This window comes from Xenopus tropicalis, chromosome 2 (genome assembly GCF_000004195.4).
Source record: "Xenopus tropicalis strain Nigerian chromosome 2, UCB_Xtro_10.0, whole genome shotgun sequence".
In the NCBI taxonomy this organism is placed as follows: Eukaryota; Metazoa; Chordata; class Amphibia; order Anura; family Pipidae; genus Xenopus; species Xenopus tropicalis.
In genome coordinates this window covers 161433550-161450590 of record NC_030678.2, presented here as the reverse complement: position 1 = coordinate 161450590, position 17041 = coordinate 161433550, and the positions used below count along the sequence as shown (strand labels likewise).

At 39.0% G+C, this 17041-nt stretch overlaps 1 protein-coding gene across 1 annotated transcript in view; it reads left to right on the top strand.

Annotated features, from left to right (window-relative positions):
- Positions 1-17041, top strand: part of dync2h1 (dynein, cytoplasmic 2, heavy chain 1) — a 201153-nt gene that overhangs the window by 69906 nt on the left and 114206 nt on the right. The window contains exons 60-69 of the mRNA XM_031897315.1: positions 715-801; positions 2064-2190; positions 3194-3335; positions 5431-5540; positions 7932-8030; positions 10187-10310; positions 12126-12289; positions 14409-14528; positions 15587-15721; positions 16625-16768. Of these exons, the coding sequence (XP_031753175.1) occupies positions 715-801; positions 2064-2190; positions 3194-3335; positions 5431-5540; positions 7932-8030; positions 10187-10310; positions 12126-12289; positions 14409-14528; positions 15587-15721; positions 16625-16768 (1252 nt within the window). The remainder of the gene's footprint in view (positions 1-714; positions 802-2063; positions 2191-3193; positions 3336-5430; positions 5541-7931; positions 8031-10186; positions 10311-12125; positions 12290-14408; positions 14529-15586; positions 15722-16624; positions 16769-17041) is intronic.

Sequence of the window (17041 nt, the reverse complement as noted above, 5' to 3'; positions counted from 1 at the left end):
ACTTTCCCCCTCCCACCAGCGTCCCGTAACCCTGTGTGTGTGTGCGCAACGTGTTCTCGTTTACGCATGCACATGAGCACACATATGGGGGAGGGGCAGGCAGGCCAAGCAGACCAGGTTGCCTAGGGCGCCTGGCCGGCTTGGCCTGGCACTGGAAGCCAGGTCAGGTAGGGTTCGGACTGGGAGCAGGCAGGCTACGGTCATGTGCGGGTCGAGTTTTTTCTCGAACCGCACATCACTATTACCCTCTCTTTGTTTTTGTAAAGTCAATTTACTATACGAAAAATGGGGTTTGTTATCTGGAAATTTTCATTTTGTAAACCAAAATGTGGGCACAAAGAGCGGGATTACCTTTTTAGTAAGAACAGATTTTTTTGACAAATAAGTGAAAATCTGCTTCCTTAAATATATATATTTTGTTTAAAGGAGAACTAAAGTTTAACAAAGGACACCATCTCCAAAGCTGATTAGTTTACACCCAACACAGGCTAATGTAATGGAGAAGGAAAGGTTTAATCACTTGGGGATGCCAGTTTTTGCCATAGAGTAAAAACAAAACCTGACCTCTTTTTATCTACCGCCCCCTACAGTATCCCTGTAATTTGGCACCTCCAATCTTTTCCCTATAAACATATCTTTCTCCTTTAAAGATAAATAGATTTATAGAATTTCCATTAATAAAACCAAGTAACTGAACGCGGAATTGTTTTACAGAAACTTGAGAAGAACCGAAGAAAAAAAGCACAAGTTAGAACGTCAGCTCAACTCTGTGGGGCAAAGGGTGTCAGAACTAAAAGAAAAGTAAGTTATTGAAAAAGGTTATTAAGATGATATTTTTCATTTTGAGAACCTTTGAGCTGATAATAATATTGACTTTTTATGAGAAATCTATTGTGTGTCACCTCAGTTCTGCGATGAGTCTCATGTGTTATTTAATAGAAAGTATTAAGGCAATGACAAATGAGAAGATTAGTCGCATCACAATTAATCTCCACTGGCTGTGGTGGAGGAAAACATATGTGTAGCTTCGGCTTTCCAAAGTCACCCAAAATTGCCTTCCGAGAAAACTTCTGGCGACTTTGGAAAGCCAAAGTAACACATATGTTCTCCTTCCGGCAATTTACATTCTCACCTGTAGAAAAGCATTTAAGGAGATTATGCCACCGCTAGAGGTGATTAATCGTGGGGTGACTAATCTTGTGTGTCATTGCCCTTAAGCAATGAATTCTTTGAAGAATCAAGGAAGGGCTATTTGTTCAGAGTGTGCTTTGGAACTGGTGCCCTCTGGGGTTGCTCCAACCACATCAAGTTTATATCCTTCATATCAGTTCAAACTGGAGCTTACAAGGTTTGTATGATGGAAAATATATTCTTTTCCCTGTCCCACCACAGTGGGATGGCAACACACATGTACAGGAGAAAAACAGGTTTTCTCTGTGTAAGTGCTGATCAATAAACATAGTACGGAGATAAGAAAGGGGAGTGGGATATAATGTAGTGCCGCACTGGCATTCAAAGAAGGAGGCTGAAGGAAACAATTTAGCAAGTATGGAGTGACTAAATATCTTGCTTATCATGGTTTAAGTAACCAGCCCATAACAGGGGAGTCATTGTCTGGAAAGGGTTTAATTTTCCTGTAATACTTGGTGGGAGCATATTTTGTCAGATAGGCTTTGTAACTGTCTGCTGGGTTCAGTAATAGTTATTTTGCTATTAGCTGAGCTGGAAGGAAATGGTGGGGACTTTAATTTCTGGTACAACCCAGTCACTAGGACTGGCATCCAGACCAAACAGAACATGATTTCAGTAGTTCATCTTGTGGATTAAACATGGATTTGCATGGAAATCCACCCATGCATGTTCATCTGTAACACAAGGAGACCTAGACTGGACATGTAATATCATTACAACATACTGAGGGATTTTACTTCTTTGGTTTTGTGCATGATCCCCTTTTCTGTTTCACTGAAATTGAAGTTTTCAGTTTCTGTTTGCTCTGTGTTAGTACCAGAGAAAATATTAAATGCCAGTGTCATTTATTCTGTCTTTAATACCTAAACAAGGTTTCAGACAAGAACAGCCGAAGCTGCTAAACTGGAAGCGGAATTATCCAAAGCTCAAGAAGTGATTCAGGCTGCAGAATTATTGATAAACCAATTAGATGGAGAGAACAAGAGATGGAACTCACAGGTTTGTGCCTACAACAATCACAGATTCTCTGGGACTCATGTACTAAAGATACACAGTGTTTCATGCTGAAATGATGCAGTAAGAATGTGGTCCAAACTCATGAATTGCACACTTAAAGGGATTCTGTAATGGGAAAACATGTTTCTTACAAAATACATCAGCTAATAGCCCTCTTCCTTGAAATCTGTTTTCAAAAGGGCAAACAGATTTTGCTAGGGGCTAGGCATGTTTTTAGTTATTCAGGTGCCCTCAGCCAATACTCAAGTCCAACCATGACTCCTCCAGTAACACTGATTAGGAGAAACAATAGCTTATCTAAAAGCAATTCTGTTGTGAAGTGCTGGCTCCTTATAAAAGCTCAGACTCAGGCACAATGCACTGAGATGGCGCCTACACACCAATATTACAGCTAAAAAAATACATTTATTGGTTCAATAATACATTTTTAATGTAAACAGTGTTATTTAGCTATAAAAACTACACTACAAAATCATGGCAGAATCCCTTTGAGGTAGTATTATTTGAAAATAATACTTTTTCTCATTTCTGAAAAAGTTAAATTCAGGCAGATTTTTCTCTCAATTATTTATCAGACAGCTATATTACTTGTAGTTTACAGATAATAGATAAAATGTTGATGACATTGCTAATAGGCAGACATGATCATAGTTTTGCCACAAATCACAGCAAGATTATGATTTTGCACAATGCCACTTGATGTGGTTTCTTATATACAGAAACAGAAGTCCTCTGCACTGCAAATTGCAGTAGAAGTTGCAGTAATGATGGTGTTTTTGATAAATGTTCCCCTAAGTGTGTGGCTTGGCAAAACATTTACACTGTATATCATTTATTAAAGGTACAGAAGGCCTTTAGTAATGTAGCAAAATGGCAAATTGCTTTCTTTTTATTTTGCTTTGCTTCTCCACATGGATTATAAAGGTGAAATCTTCCTTGGATGTGGATTCACAGTGGTAAGCTGACCTTTTCTTTTATTCCGTAGGTCGTGGAAATAACAGAACAGCTAAGCGCTTTGCCAAAAAGGGCTCAGTTGGCAGCTGCTTTTATTACCTACATATCGGCAGCCCCAGAAGATCAGAGGAAAGGCAGCATCGAGCAATGGATGAAATGCGTCGGATTGGAAAGTAATTGCTATCTCTGCTTTCCTGGTGTCAAGTGGATCCATACTGGGCCCACAGGGGAATGTGGGATATTCAAAGAATTCAGTATATATTTAGGAAAGCACATTTTTGCATTCGCATGACTTTAGATTTTTATTAACCATGCTTGGTGATTAAATCCTAAGCGCTGTTCTTTTTTGACAGTACTTCTTTGGGATGTTTACTAACATATTTGCTATATTGATCAGCAATTAGCTTTGCTTTCATTTTCATGTAATTGACTGTTGAAATATATAATAGTTTGCTATGGCTACCTACACTAATGCAGTTCACCATCTATGCTCCTAAATGCATCCTATGGTGTACTACAGTACAGTATGTCACTAGTAAAATCCTTGGAACAAAAAGCACATTTGTTAAAGGAGGGCTATACCCTTTTAAGCAGGGGTTATAGTAACCTTTTGTACTTTGTTCCACCAAAGGCAGTTATTTACTTGTGCATTTAATCACATGAAGCACTGTTTAGGAACTGGACTGGTTAATACTGCTTAGGGCCCTCTCTTTCTTTTCACACTGAGTCCTGTCAGACTCCTGTTCACCTACTAAAGAATGATTTACACAAGACTTCTCTCAGTTGGGCCCTCACTGTAGGAATGGTGGATGGATTTTTTTTCCACAATTTAGATACAATACAGTCACCTTCTCAGTATTCAAAATAGTTACTTACTTGATGTTGTTAGGCACAGGTAGGGTATCAGTTACAGCAAGAAGTAGTACTCACTGGCAGGTATCCTGTCCCCACAAGTGGTGCTTCTCTTGTATCCTGTCCCCACAAGTGGTGCTTCTCTTGCAGTCTCCATATCCCTGAACCCTATCCCTAAACTTGCAGGTGACACCCAGTGTACTAACCCTTCTGCTCTTCTTGCTGGAGCCTCTGGCTGCTCTGTTAACCACTGGCTCAGCACCATCCACCTCCTTCAACAATTAGGCATTGAGAGACCTTGTGATGCCTTAAATCTCTTTTTAGAATGTAGTTTAACAGTGGTCTCTGTTGGACCACTTGTCTCCAGTGGAATGCTGATGACACCAATCAGCGAAAAGGGTACATATGTATTAATCAGCAAAATAATGCTATTTCTTCTCCTAATTGTATTAGGTGTGTGTCTCACAGCAGCCTTTTATGTACCTAGGGATCTTATGCTCAGGCAATGTGCATTTCACAATATTCAATTTGGATTGCACAGAAAATGTAGGTAAAAAGATGCCAAACCCTCTAAGCCAGTGGTTCTGGTACTTATTTGGGTCAAGCCCCATTTTAGGACTAAAACTTTATTCAGGGGCCTGTTAGCTCATTACAAGGTTTGAGATAAGGATGCATCAAATCCACTATTTTTTTATTTGTCCAAACCCCGAATTCTTCCTGAAGGATTCAGGCGAATACCGAATCTTATGGTAGTGTAAGTGACAATTGCCAGTAATACTTGGCAAGCATGTAAAAGGAAAAGTAAAAATGTTCTACTTTATGTGCCAAGTCGCCTTCGGTCTGGGGCTACCAGAGTTCTCATCCGCACATCATTAGGGAGCACTGCTCTGCACTGTCCATTTTACTAATCAGCTTTCTAGGAAAACCTAATGTCATTTTATAAACAGGGCAGAATTGTTATTTGATTCAGCCCCTAGCAGTGAGCCTACAAGGAGTTATTTTATTCCCCGAGATGAGAAAACATTGCATTCCCGGTGGTTCTTTTTACAAATTACTTGTGGAATTTTCCAAGTGAGATTGAAACCCAGCTTTACATGGAATTGATTTTTTTAGTTATTAATACTAGGTGTTCTGACAGCATTTTCAGAGAGCAGCTGTGTATATCTCAAGGAGATAGGAACTAACCTAGAGTATCTGTGCACGGTGGGCACCTTAGCTCAGTCATAAAGAAACGGTACATTTTGTATCTTTTCAGTTTTGTGGCACTGTCCCATGAGTGAATCCACGCCTAGGGTTTGATTAGCTTGCCAACTGCAGAACGGCTGCGGCGCTTTGTTTATTGCTTTATGTCATCTGGCTCATTGGGCCGAAAAGGTAATATATGAAATGTAACATTATTGATCTTGTATTCTCTAGCATTTGATTTACGAAGGTTCCTGTCTACTGAGAGCGAACAGCTAATTTGGAAAAGTGAAGGCTTGCCCTCTGATGAGCTGTCAATAGAAAACGCGCTCGTCATTCTGCAGGTAAAGTAGAACATTTGCACTTTGCTTTTTACATGCTTGCCAAGTATTACTGGCAGTTCTCACACTACCATAAGTTGCATATAGGGTTGAGTTTAGAGCAGGGCAGGGTCTTTTGGTAAAAGCAAAGAATGCATTTTAGATGTTAGAATGGTTTTCTTTCTAAAGGGGGGCTTTGTCTTCTTGTACAGGTATTGGACCCCTTATCTGGAAACCCATTATCCAGAAAGTTCAGAATTACGGAAAGGCCATCTACCATAGACTCCATTGTAATCAAATAATTCACATTTTAAAAATGATTTCCTTATTCTCTGTAATAATAAAACAGTACCTTGTACTTGATCCCAACTAAGATATAATTACCCCTTATTGGGGGCAGAACAGCCCTATTGGGTTTATTTCATGGTTAAATGATTCCTTTTTCTCTGTAATAATAAAACAGTACCTTGTACTTGATCCCAACTAACATATAAATAATCCTTATTGGAGGCAAAACAATCCTATTGGGTTTAATTACAGTTTAAATAATCTTTTAGCAGACTTTAGGTAGGAGATCTGAATAACGGAAACACCCCTTATCCAGAAAACCCCAGGTCCCGAGCATTCTAAATAATGGGTCCCATACCTGTATTACCCAGTGTCCCATTCATTGGTACATAACGATTAGTCTTATCTAGGTCAATAGTTTTCAGGGGTCCCAGTTCTGTGGAGCAGGGGCAGAGCTGGGGCATGATGGGATTTTGACAGGGGGCGGAGTAGGATGGAGGGGTGGGCACAACCCAGGACTGACGATGTACTTAATCTGCCCTTGGTCCCTATGGCGTGCTCTGCTGGCTCATTCAGTGTTTTAGTTGCATGTTAATCAGTGTAGCCATTCACTTTCAGATAAACTACCATTCATAATGCATTCTCTTCTCTTCATTATAACACTGTCATGTTGGTTTTTATTTACATGTATTATCTATCAGTTTGTTACATTGTGCTAGATTAAAATTATAATATATAATGGCTAGGACTAGACTATGCATCATTTTTGGGTGGTTAATAGCTTAAATAGAGGATCTTGGTTTCAAAGACCACATTTTTATGTGCATCATAGTTTTCTTTTCAACATTATTTGTTTTTCCATTTTCTTTGCTACATTAGGCTTGTCATTTGAAGTCATTGGTAAGAATGCCAGGTGTTTAAAATGGTGTGTGTGTGTGTGTGTGTATATATATATATATGTTATATATACTTTTTCTTTGTTCTAATAAATTTGTGATTTTTTTGCAAAGTACCTGTGTGTGCGGCTCACTGTCTGTGTAAAAATATTTTTGCCAGCACCTTGGGCGTTTGAACTCTTTTTAGGGTGTGCTCTATTTTGTTCTATATATATATATATATATATATATATATATATATATATATATATATATATATATATATATATATTGCACTTGTTTCATGTATCAATTGTGTCAATAAATGTATAGTTTCTTCAGTTGTGTTTAACACAAGTGAATCCTTATTCAGGACCTAATGATGTGGCAACATCAACCTCTATCCTGTATAATTAAGCTCTGTATAATAAACTCCTCCTTATCTATAAGCTTGAGACACAGCAGATGTAACACAGGTGGGGGCATCTTTATGTAAAGCTAGTTACATTGCTTTAAATTAACATTGCTGATCCCAGGGGTGGGACTGGGAGAGTGTAATGGTTTAAACAAAACACTGATCCAGGTCAGGTCAGGTGGTTTTTAATAGAAGTTTGAATGAAAGTTTCATATTTCTTTTGCTCTGTGATGCTAAATGTCAACATGGGACTTGGTATCAGTCAAGATTTGGGAGGATAGCCTTATTGTTTTTGTCTGGATATATTATATCTCACAGATCAAGCAGCACAGCTTCCCAGAAGTAATGTAGGAAAAAGCAAGTTGCTTGGTGCCCTGAGTACAGATACATTCCCATAGGAGATTTCCACTTATTTTCTATTCTGTAATGCTAGCGCTAGAGCAATATGATCTGCATGGCAGAGCACCGGCTGATTCTCATTTGCCGCATTGTCTGGCTGTTGCTGCCCGTGGAAGACAAATGCTAGAGATGTGCTCCAGGACAACAGATGGAGCTGTGTGTAGAATAACTATGCACATTATCATATAGGAAGGGGTCTAATCCAATTACTATGCTGGACACTTCCCTGGCACCCACAGTGAAATAAATGCCGCGTATTGGCATCTCATGAGGAATAAAAACTGAATTTGTGTTTATTTTTCTATAAGACAGAATCACTTGCTGCTTGCCTTCTGGCTCTGTCATGGGACGTGGTGCACTTCTCTCTCTTTAAAGATCTATTTCCAAGTTAGACATATGGTCTACCCAAATGAAATTAACAACTGTCTTTTTTTCTAGAGTAAGATCTGCCCCTTTTTGATAGACCCATCCTCACAAGCAACCGAGTGGCTAAAGACCCATTTGAAGGAATCCCGCATGGAAGTTATTAATCAACAGGTAAGACTTTATGCTTGAGATCTGTATTCTGCAAGTGATATCATTAATAGGGTAGTTGTGATTCATTTTTTATCGTTTGTGAATGTTGTTGGAACAGCAGCTCTGCATTTGTGGGTTTCAGCACTATGTGGTTGCTAGTTATCCAGAAAGTTCCAAATTACGGGAAGGCCATCTCCCATAGACTCCATTATAAGCAAATAATTCTATTTTTTAAAAATGATTTCCTTTTTCTCTGTAATTATAAAACAGTACCTTGTACTTGATCCCAACTAAGATATAATTACCCCTTATTGGGGGCAGAACAGTCCTATTGGGTTTATTTCATCAATTACAAGGAACTGTTTTATTATTACAGAGAAAAGGGAATCATTTAACCATGAAATAAACCCAATAGGGCTGTTCTGCCCCCAATAAGGGGTAATTATATCTTAGTTGGGATCAAGTACAGGTACTGTTTTATTATTACAGAGAAAAGGGAATCATTTAACCATTAAATAAACCCAATAGGGCTGTTCTGCCCCCAAAAAGGGGTAATTATATCTTAGTATGGATCAAGTACAGGTACTGTTTTATTATTACAGAGAAAAGGGAATCATTTAACCATGAAATAAACCCAATAGGGCTGTTCTGCCCCCAAAAAGGGGTAATTATATCTTAGTTGGGATCAAGTACAGGTACTGTTTTATTATTACAGAGAAAAGGGAATCATTTAACCATGAAATAAACCCAATAGGGCTGTTCTGCCCCCAATAAGGGGAAATTATATCTTAGTTGGGATCAATTACAAGGTACTGTTTTATTACTACAGAGAAAAAGGAAATCAGTTTTAATATTCTGAAGTTTATGGGAGACGGGCTTTCCGTAATTTGGAGCTTTCTGGATAACTGGTTTCCGGATAAGGGATCCTATACCTGTATTGATCTCTGCGTCTGACTCAACAAATTAGCTGAAACCAGCTGGCATCTACTATATTGTTTAGGAGTCACAACCAGGAGTGGCGTGAAAATAGTAATAAGCTCTCCAAAGAGATACAGGCTGGCGTATGTGTCCTAGGTGGGATGCGTAGCTGTTTATATTACCTAAAATTCTTTGCTGAGGGCAATCCCCCTTCTCCCACCTAATGAATTCAATTTTATCTGGCATCATAAACACAAAAGGATTGCTAATGGCACCCTGTATAGACCCAGCAACAAGGGCGGCTTAGGTGTGCCAAACATAAGTAAATATCTCATAGCAATACTTCTAGAAACGATTATGCACATAACCATCCCTAGCACAAGTAAACACTGGATGAGAATTGAACAGTACATCTTCACAACACATACACAGCCTCCGCTGGGCCCCCTCCGTACCCCCTACGTGCCCCCACCCGCAATGTAGGGTACCCAGCTACAAACAGTATGAGACTTACTGTTGACTTCATAGCTTCTCGCCACTTCTCCCACTGCAGAAAATAGAGGATGATATCCCCTTCATTTCATTAGGAAACTGGCTAGCCCAGGGGATAACAAGACTAAAGACTCTAATGCAAAAGGACCACATTATCAATTGTGGAAATCTGGTCTGAGAATTTTCCCTTCCAATAACTGATCATTATAAGTACTTACAGATTCCTCTTACTACATCTGATCTTTTGGAAAACAATTGGTGCATGAGAATAGCCATGTAAAGACTCCCCAGAAAAGGGGAAATTGATGCTTTAAGTGGATGCAAACTCAGTTAGATGCGTAGGACTGAGAAAGGGCATTTTAGGCTGTGAAACAGACCACTAAGTGTGCCTACCACTAAGAACATTATTCTAAACTACTTCTGAGATGGTACCCAACTGGCACACACACCCAGCAACCTCACCCCTATGTTGGCGACATAAAGACGCTGGTCTATATTTATTGGACTGCCCAGTGCTCCAAAAGTTTTGCCAGGTACTCTCTTATTATTATAAATGCAGCATTTATTTGAATGAAATAAGCCCTATATACGACTTTTAGTTGCAGTTACCTTTACAAATAACTTTAACGTTGCTTAGAATGAGATTTTCTTCCTTTAGGCAATGAAAAAATAAATGAAATAAGGGGTGTAGATGCCTTTAATGTAGGTCAGCTCTTCCCTTGCCTGCTAACATGTACTTAGCACAACTTTACTTTTTATTTCCTCAGGATGCAAACTTCATGACGGCCCTGGAACTGGCAGTGCGCTTTGGCAAGACACTTATTATCCAGGAGATGGATGGTGTGGAACCTGTACTTTATCCATTACTTAGAAAGGATCTTATTGCTCAGGGTGAGCCAAATGCCACAGCAGATTACTTCCCCCCATTATTTCTCCTTGCTGTTCCTGCTCAATAGAGCCGTGTGAAAGTCATGCTGTTCAGTGTCAGTATAAAATATACGTGCTGGCAGACTCCAGAGCTTGGCTGCAGAATGTACGGATTTTCATTCTTTTTATGTGGACAGAGGGACACAATGCTTTTCGCCCTTTTATCTGTAATGGCACCGACATAGTGTAGCCCTACCTGCATCTTAGTACATGGCTACGTGGCTACATTATTTTTTATAACTCATTGTCAGTGTTAAAAATAAATGATCATTTATCCAGAAAGTTCCGAATTACGGAAAGGCCATCTCCCATAGACTCCACTATAAGCAAATCATTCTAATTTTTAAAAATGATTTCCCTTTTCTCTGTAATAATAAAACAGTAACTTGTACTTGATCCCAAGTAAGATATAATTACCCCTTATTGGGGGCAGAACAGCCCTATTGGGTTTATTTCATGGTTAAATGATTCCCTTTTCTCTGTAATAATAAAACAGTACCTGTACTTGATCCCAACTAAGATATAATTACCCCTTATTGGGGGCAGAACAGCCCTATTGGGTTTATTTCATGGTTAAATGATTCCCTTTTCTCTGTAATAATAAAACAGTACCTGTACTTGATCCCAACTAAGATATAATTACCCCTTATTGGGGGCAGAACAGCCCTATTGGGTTTATTTCATGGTTAAATGATTCCCTTTTCTCTGTAATAATAAAACAGTACCTGTACTTGATCCCAACTAAGATATAATTACCCCTTATTGGGGGCAGAACAGCCCTATTGGGTTTATTTAATGGTTAAATGATTCCCTTTTCTCTGTAATAATAAAACAGTACCTGTACTTGATCCCAACTAAGATATAATTACCCCTTATCGGGGGCAGAACAGCCCTATTGGGTTTATTTAATGGTTAAATGATTCCCTTTTCTCTGCAATAATAAAACAGTACCTGTACTTGATCCCAACTAAGATATAATTACCCCTTATTGGGGCAGAACAGCCCTATTGGGTTTATTTAATGGTTAAATGATTCCCTTTTCTCTGTAATAATAAAACAGTACCTGTACTTGATCCCAACTAAGATATAATTACCCCTTATTGGGGGCAGAACAGTCCTATTGGGTTTATTTCATGTTTAAATGATTTTTTAGTAGACTTAAGGTATGGAGATCCAGAAAGCCCCAGGTCTGAAGCATTTCTGGATAACAGGTCCTATACCTTTATGGCCACATATCTTTCTCAGAACAATTCGAACCAATAACCCAATCTTTGTCTTTTTTTTTAGCTGAAGTGTCCCCTTGGAGGACCCTCTTAGCACATGGAAAGAAGCTTTCCATGCGTGTGTGTATTAAGTGGGTCTAATGGGGGCTCCATGTACATGTCCTAGGATATTTTGTTTATTTCAACGTGCAAACTTTGCTAATCAGGACTGGAGCATATAATAACTTTCCCCAGCATCCATACAAATTGTAAAGTAGGCTTCGGAGGCAGCAATGTATTTTTAATCTCAGAATACTCTGACTATTAATGGAAAAACATCCTTGTCAGTACTTGGCTTTTATGAAACAAGGGAACGATTTAAATCGCTGTTTCACAAAACCTTTAATGCCAAGTTCGCATCTCAGAATAACAATGTTCAGGGGAGAAACCTGCAAGAATATAGTTTACTATATAAAACTGATTTAATGCAATAAAAGAATACATATTTCTTTATAGACAGAAGAGATAGAGATATATATTAAAGAGCATATTGCACTTTCTTGTTCTTTTTTTATAGGTCCTCGTTATGTAGTTCAAATAGGGGACAAAACCATTGACTACAATGAAGATTTCCGCTTGTTCCTGGCTACACGCAACCCTAATCCTTTTATACCACCTGATGCCGCCTCCTGTGTTACAGAAGTCAACTTTACAACCACAAGGGCAGGATTAAGAGGACAGGTACATCTTATGTGGGGTTTTCATTTTCTACTGGACCTTCTGTTTCAGGTTTTCTTAAGAAATTGTAGCATAGCAAAGCTGGGAATGTAGTAATAGAAGGTAATGTCATGGCATTAGGCATATCAATTATTGCTCAAGCAAATGCAGTCGTTTATATGTGTGTGTATAATACGTTGCAAGAGTGATTTGCAGGGCTAACAGCAATAGTGGCCATTTTGATGTCTCTGCAGTAGGCTGTACTTTAGCAAGCACCCTAGCAATGTACTGCATAGCCCATAGGCTAAAGGAACATTACTAAATCACATCATTAGAGACAGGGTCGGAATGGGGTGTCCTGCCACCCCTGCCCCCTTCCCTCTGAGCACACATAGGTCATCGGGGGGAGTAGGTCTGGGCTGGAGTGCTGATGCGTCCTGTTGTGGAACAGTTCTGGGTTGGCCCACTGTTTTTTTTTCTGGTGTCCTGCTGGCCCAGTCTGACCCTGTTTAGAGAATCAGGATAAAAGGCATAAAATAGCAGGTTCATGATGAGCCCTTTTTTATAGATGTAGTATGAGGACAGATGGTGAAAATAAGCATATAAGATCAACCTGGCGAATGTCAATGAGAAAAGAGATTGGAAGGCAAGCAGGGGGTAGGTGGAGGATGAGCCAGTGGGTTATCATTACAGGAGGAGAGTGGGAGGTGAAAGTGGGTATGTGTCACTGAAGTGGGACTGCATTGGTTGAGCTGAAGATAAGCCAGAGGGATGGCTTTTGTAGGAGGAAGGTGTAATTCAAGCAAAGGGTGGGTGTAAAAATGAGCCCATTGGATGTCACTGCAGAAGGACGTTGTAATTCAGGCAGAGATTTGTTGGAGATGAGCCAGTAAATTTCACTTCAGGAGGAGGGTGAGAAATGGAGAATATTTCTTGATGAGCTCCAAGGATGTCCCTACAGGAAGAGGTAGCGGGCAGGTCAGAGGACCACAAGCAGGAAGTTGGAGGCAGACCTTGTACTGTCATTGGTCAGAGGAACAATAGGCAAGGGTGGAAATTACCCAGTCACTGGGAAAATACTGCAAGAGTTCACCAGTAAATAGGGCACTTGCCTGCCAAATAGTGTTTTGGTGGATTCTGATCAATGCCTCTCGTATCATTAAAGTGGTTGTTCACCTTTGAGTTAACTTTTAGTATGATGTAGAGAGTAATATTCAGAGACAATTTGCTATTGGACTTTTTTTTATTATTTGTACTTTTTTAGTTATTTCACTTTTTGTTCAGCAGCCCTGCAGTTTGGAGTTTCAGCAGCTATCTGGTTGCTAGTGTCCAAATTACCTTAGCGACCAGGGAGCAGTTTTAATGGGAGGATGGTAAATAACTAGGAGAGGACTGAATAGAAAAACAAGTTATAAAAAGTAACAATAAAAATAAAACATCTAGCCTCACAGAGCAATAGTTTTTTGGCTGCTGGGGTGAGTGACCCCATTTTAAAGCTGCAAACTGTTAAAATAGATCAGAAACTATAAGAAATAAATAATGAAGACCAATTGAAAAGCTGCTTAGAATAGGCAGTTCTATAACATACTAAAAGTTAACTTAAAGTTGAACCACCCCTTGAACCAGATCACATGCTGTTTGAAGACAAATAGGATTTCCCATGCTAAGCAATGACATTGGCATGGTTTTTTAATCTTTAGAATAATCGCGTAGGGTTTCTAGATATGGAGTGGGGCTTGGCTAATCTTGTTATAACCCACCAACTGGTTAACCAATTTGAACTTTGTGCGGTTAACTTGCTGCTTATCTGCTATTGATCCCTGAATAGTGAGCTATGTAGCAATTACCAACATGCTAACTGCCTGCCTGAGGGTCAAACCTCGGTATCTTTAGAAAACAGATCCAGACATTGCAGATCAGTTTGGGAAACTGATAGTTGCCAATTTTCCTGTGGTAAGCAAAAAGAGTGTGACAAAACGTGTCTTTTCATTGCCACGGAATACTGAGCCATTTCAAATTCAAGTCAGATTAAAGCAGTCCCTTGTAATTAACTGTGTGCTGCGTAAGGGATTTTCCGATTCATCTTGGTAGACGGCGGATTAAGCCTGGGAAACGTTCTAACACGCAGAAACATTTCATTTAGCTTTTAGCTTTAACAATTCAGCACGAGAAGCCAGACCTTGAAGAACAGAAGACCAAATTACTGCAGCAAGAGGAAGATAAGAAGATTCAGCTGGCTAAACTGGAAGAATCGCTCCTGGAGGTAACATGGTTCCAAAGACTTGCTCCATTCAGCTCCGGGCACAGTTGCCAGGGTCGGCCTTGCTTCTGTAACGGCACATAGTGAAAGCATTTAAAGCCATTCATACATTTCCCTAATGCTACTGAATAATTTCATTCAAACATGTTTAAGGTCTTGTTGGCCAACAAGTTGCAGAGCTCAGTATTGTGGGCACAAGGCAGCCTTGTATTTACCCCTTTCCATACACAGGCAGTAAATACAGGTCTTGCCTTTGTCCTGTACCTGCCAAACACAGACAGCACTGTATTTATGGTGCAGTCATCTTTAGGAAAAAACCTGCTCATAAGGGTGCAACCCTTGGGCAACAACCACAGTGCTTTATCCTTGTTTTTTGCACCCTGCCCTGCACTTTGTCACAGAGGCTCAGTATGTTAAAGGGATTATCATACAATAATTTATCTTTTTGGTTTGTCTTATTATTGCTGGCCAGTTACCTACAAAATGCATCCAATCTTAAAGGAAAACTATTCCCCCAGAATGAATACTTAACCAACAGATAGTTTATATTATGTTAAGTGGCCTATTAAAGAATCTTGACAAACTGGAATATATATATATATATCAGTAAATATTGCCCTTTTATATGTTTTACCTTGAGGCACAATTTAGTAATGGGCTGGGTGCTCCCTCAGAGATCAGCTGACAGGAAATAATGCAGCTCTGACTGTAACAGGAAGTAGTGTGGGAGTAAAAGGCAGAACTTTGTCCATTAATTGGCTGATGGGGCCTAGCATGTATGTGTACCTTGGCTTGTTTGTGTGCCCTGTGAATCCTGTGGTGGCCCTTAGTACTTAAAATGGCAATTTTCTATTTAGGATTACCCAATTGCCCTTGCTGCCATCTTTGTGCTCAGATTCTAGAGCAGCTGCAGTGGCAATTTGAGTTTACAATGACACTAGCGTCTACTTTCTGTAAAAAAAAAAAAATATATATATATTATATATATATATATATATATATATATATATATATATATATATATATATATATGTTTTATATGATTTCTTCCCTTTCCCAAGACCCTTGCAACGTCTCAAGGAAATATTCTGGACAACAAATATCTGATTGAATCTCTGAACCAAACAAAAGCAAGCAGTGCACTTATTCAGGAGTCCCTCTCTGAGTCCCACAAACTCCAGCTCTCACTCGATCAGGTATTTCTTCTGTTCTTGCTACTTTCTGTCTTGTGCCTCAATACAAGCAAATGGTTACATGTACATATTTATAAACTGTATGTAATGCAGGGACACACTGTGAAGTGAAAAGTCCATGGCATCACTGCTTAGTGCCAATAGCGGCTCTCTCCTACGCACACAGTTGTCACAGCCCCAACTGCTACAGGTGCTAGTGTTCCAGTAAGCCCATCATTTGTCTGCAGTTCTAATGATGCAGGGAATAGCTAAAGGGTATTGCTTCTCAAAGGGTGCAAATGAGTGTGGAACCCTGGGAAAAGAAATAGATGGAAAAGTGAGGGGTCCGCTAATGGAAACAGCGCAGGGAGAAAATAAGAATTGTAGGTGCAGTAGACAGGCAGATTTTGGGGGATTCAGGAGAGGAGAAACCTAGGATTTGGGCAGAGCAAATAATGAAGCTTGAGGATAAGTAGGAGAGAATATTTGATTAAAAATGTTGTACAGGACTAATTAATTTATGAATTTATAATTACTACATCATAAATACTAAGAATAATAAATAAAAATGTTGTACAGGACTAATTAATTTATGAATTTATATTTACTACATCATAAATACTAAGAAATAATAGGTTATTGGAAGTCACATGGAATGCCTGTGATATTGTATTAAAGCACCTCCTTGGGGATTTCCAGTAACTGTATAAATGGCTGTATAGGTACATTGTTATTATTATTATTATTATTATTATTGTTATTATATTTCACTATATTTTAGAGAATAAAATATTTTTAATCTCATTTTTGAAAATAAAAGAAAGCAGAAATGTTTTTTCCGTTTGATGTTTATTCTACAAGTTGTCCATTAGATGGCAGTAGAACTATTGTGATGTCGTCCCTAATTTCGGGTCATTTCATTCACAGGAACGCAATGCATATCTTCCTCTAGCAGAGAGTGCCAGCAAGATGTACTTCATTATCTGTGACTTATCCAAAATTAATAACATGTACCGCTTTAGCCTGGCTGCTTTCCTGAGACTTTTCCAGAGAATTTTGATTGGCAAACAGGTATGTTACTTTTGTCAATTAGCAGCTGCACACTAATACAGGCAATTTTAATTATGAAAGGGGATCTATATTTTCAAGGAAAATGCAACTTATAATTTTATATTCTAATAAGTGGCCTTATCCAGTTGGCATGTACATTTCTATAAATATTTCATCTTTTATCTTGAGATCACCTGATAGGAATGAAAATAGTGCCCTCTATCTGTAACCTCCCTCTTTCCATTGATTGGCTGATGAAACTTATTACTTATGCATTCCCTTGTTTAGGTGGAT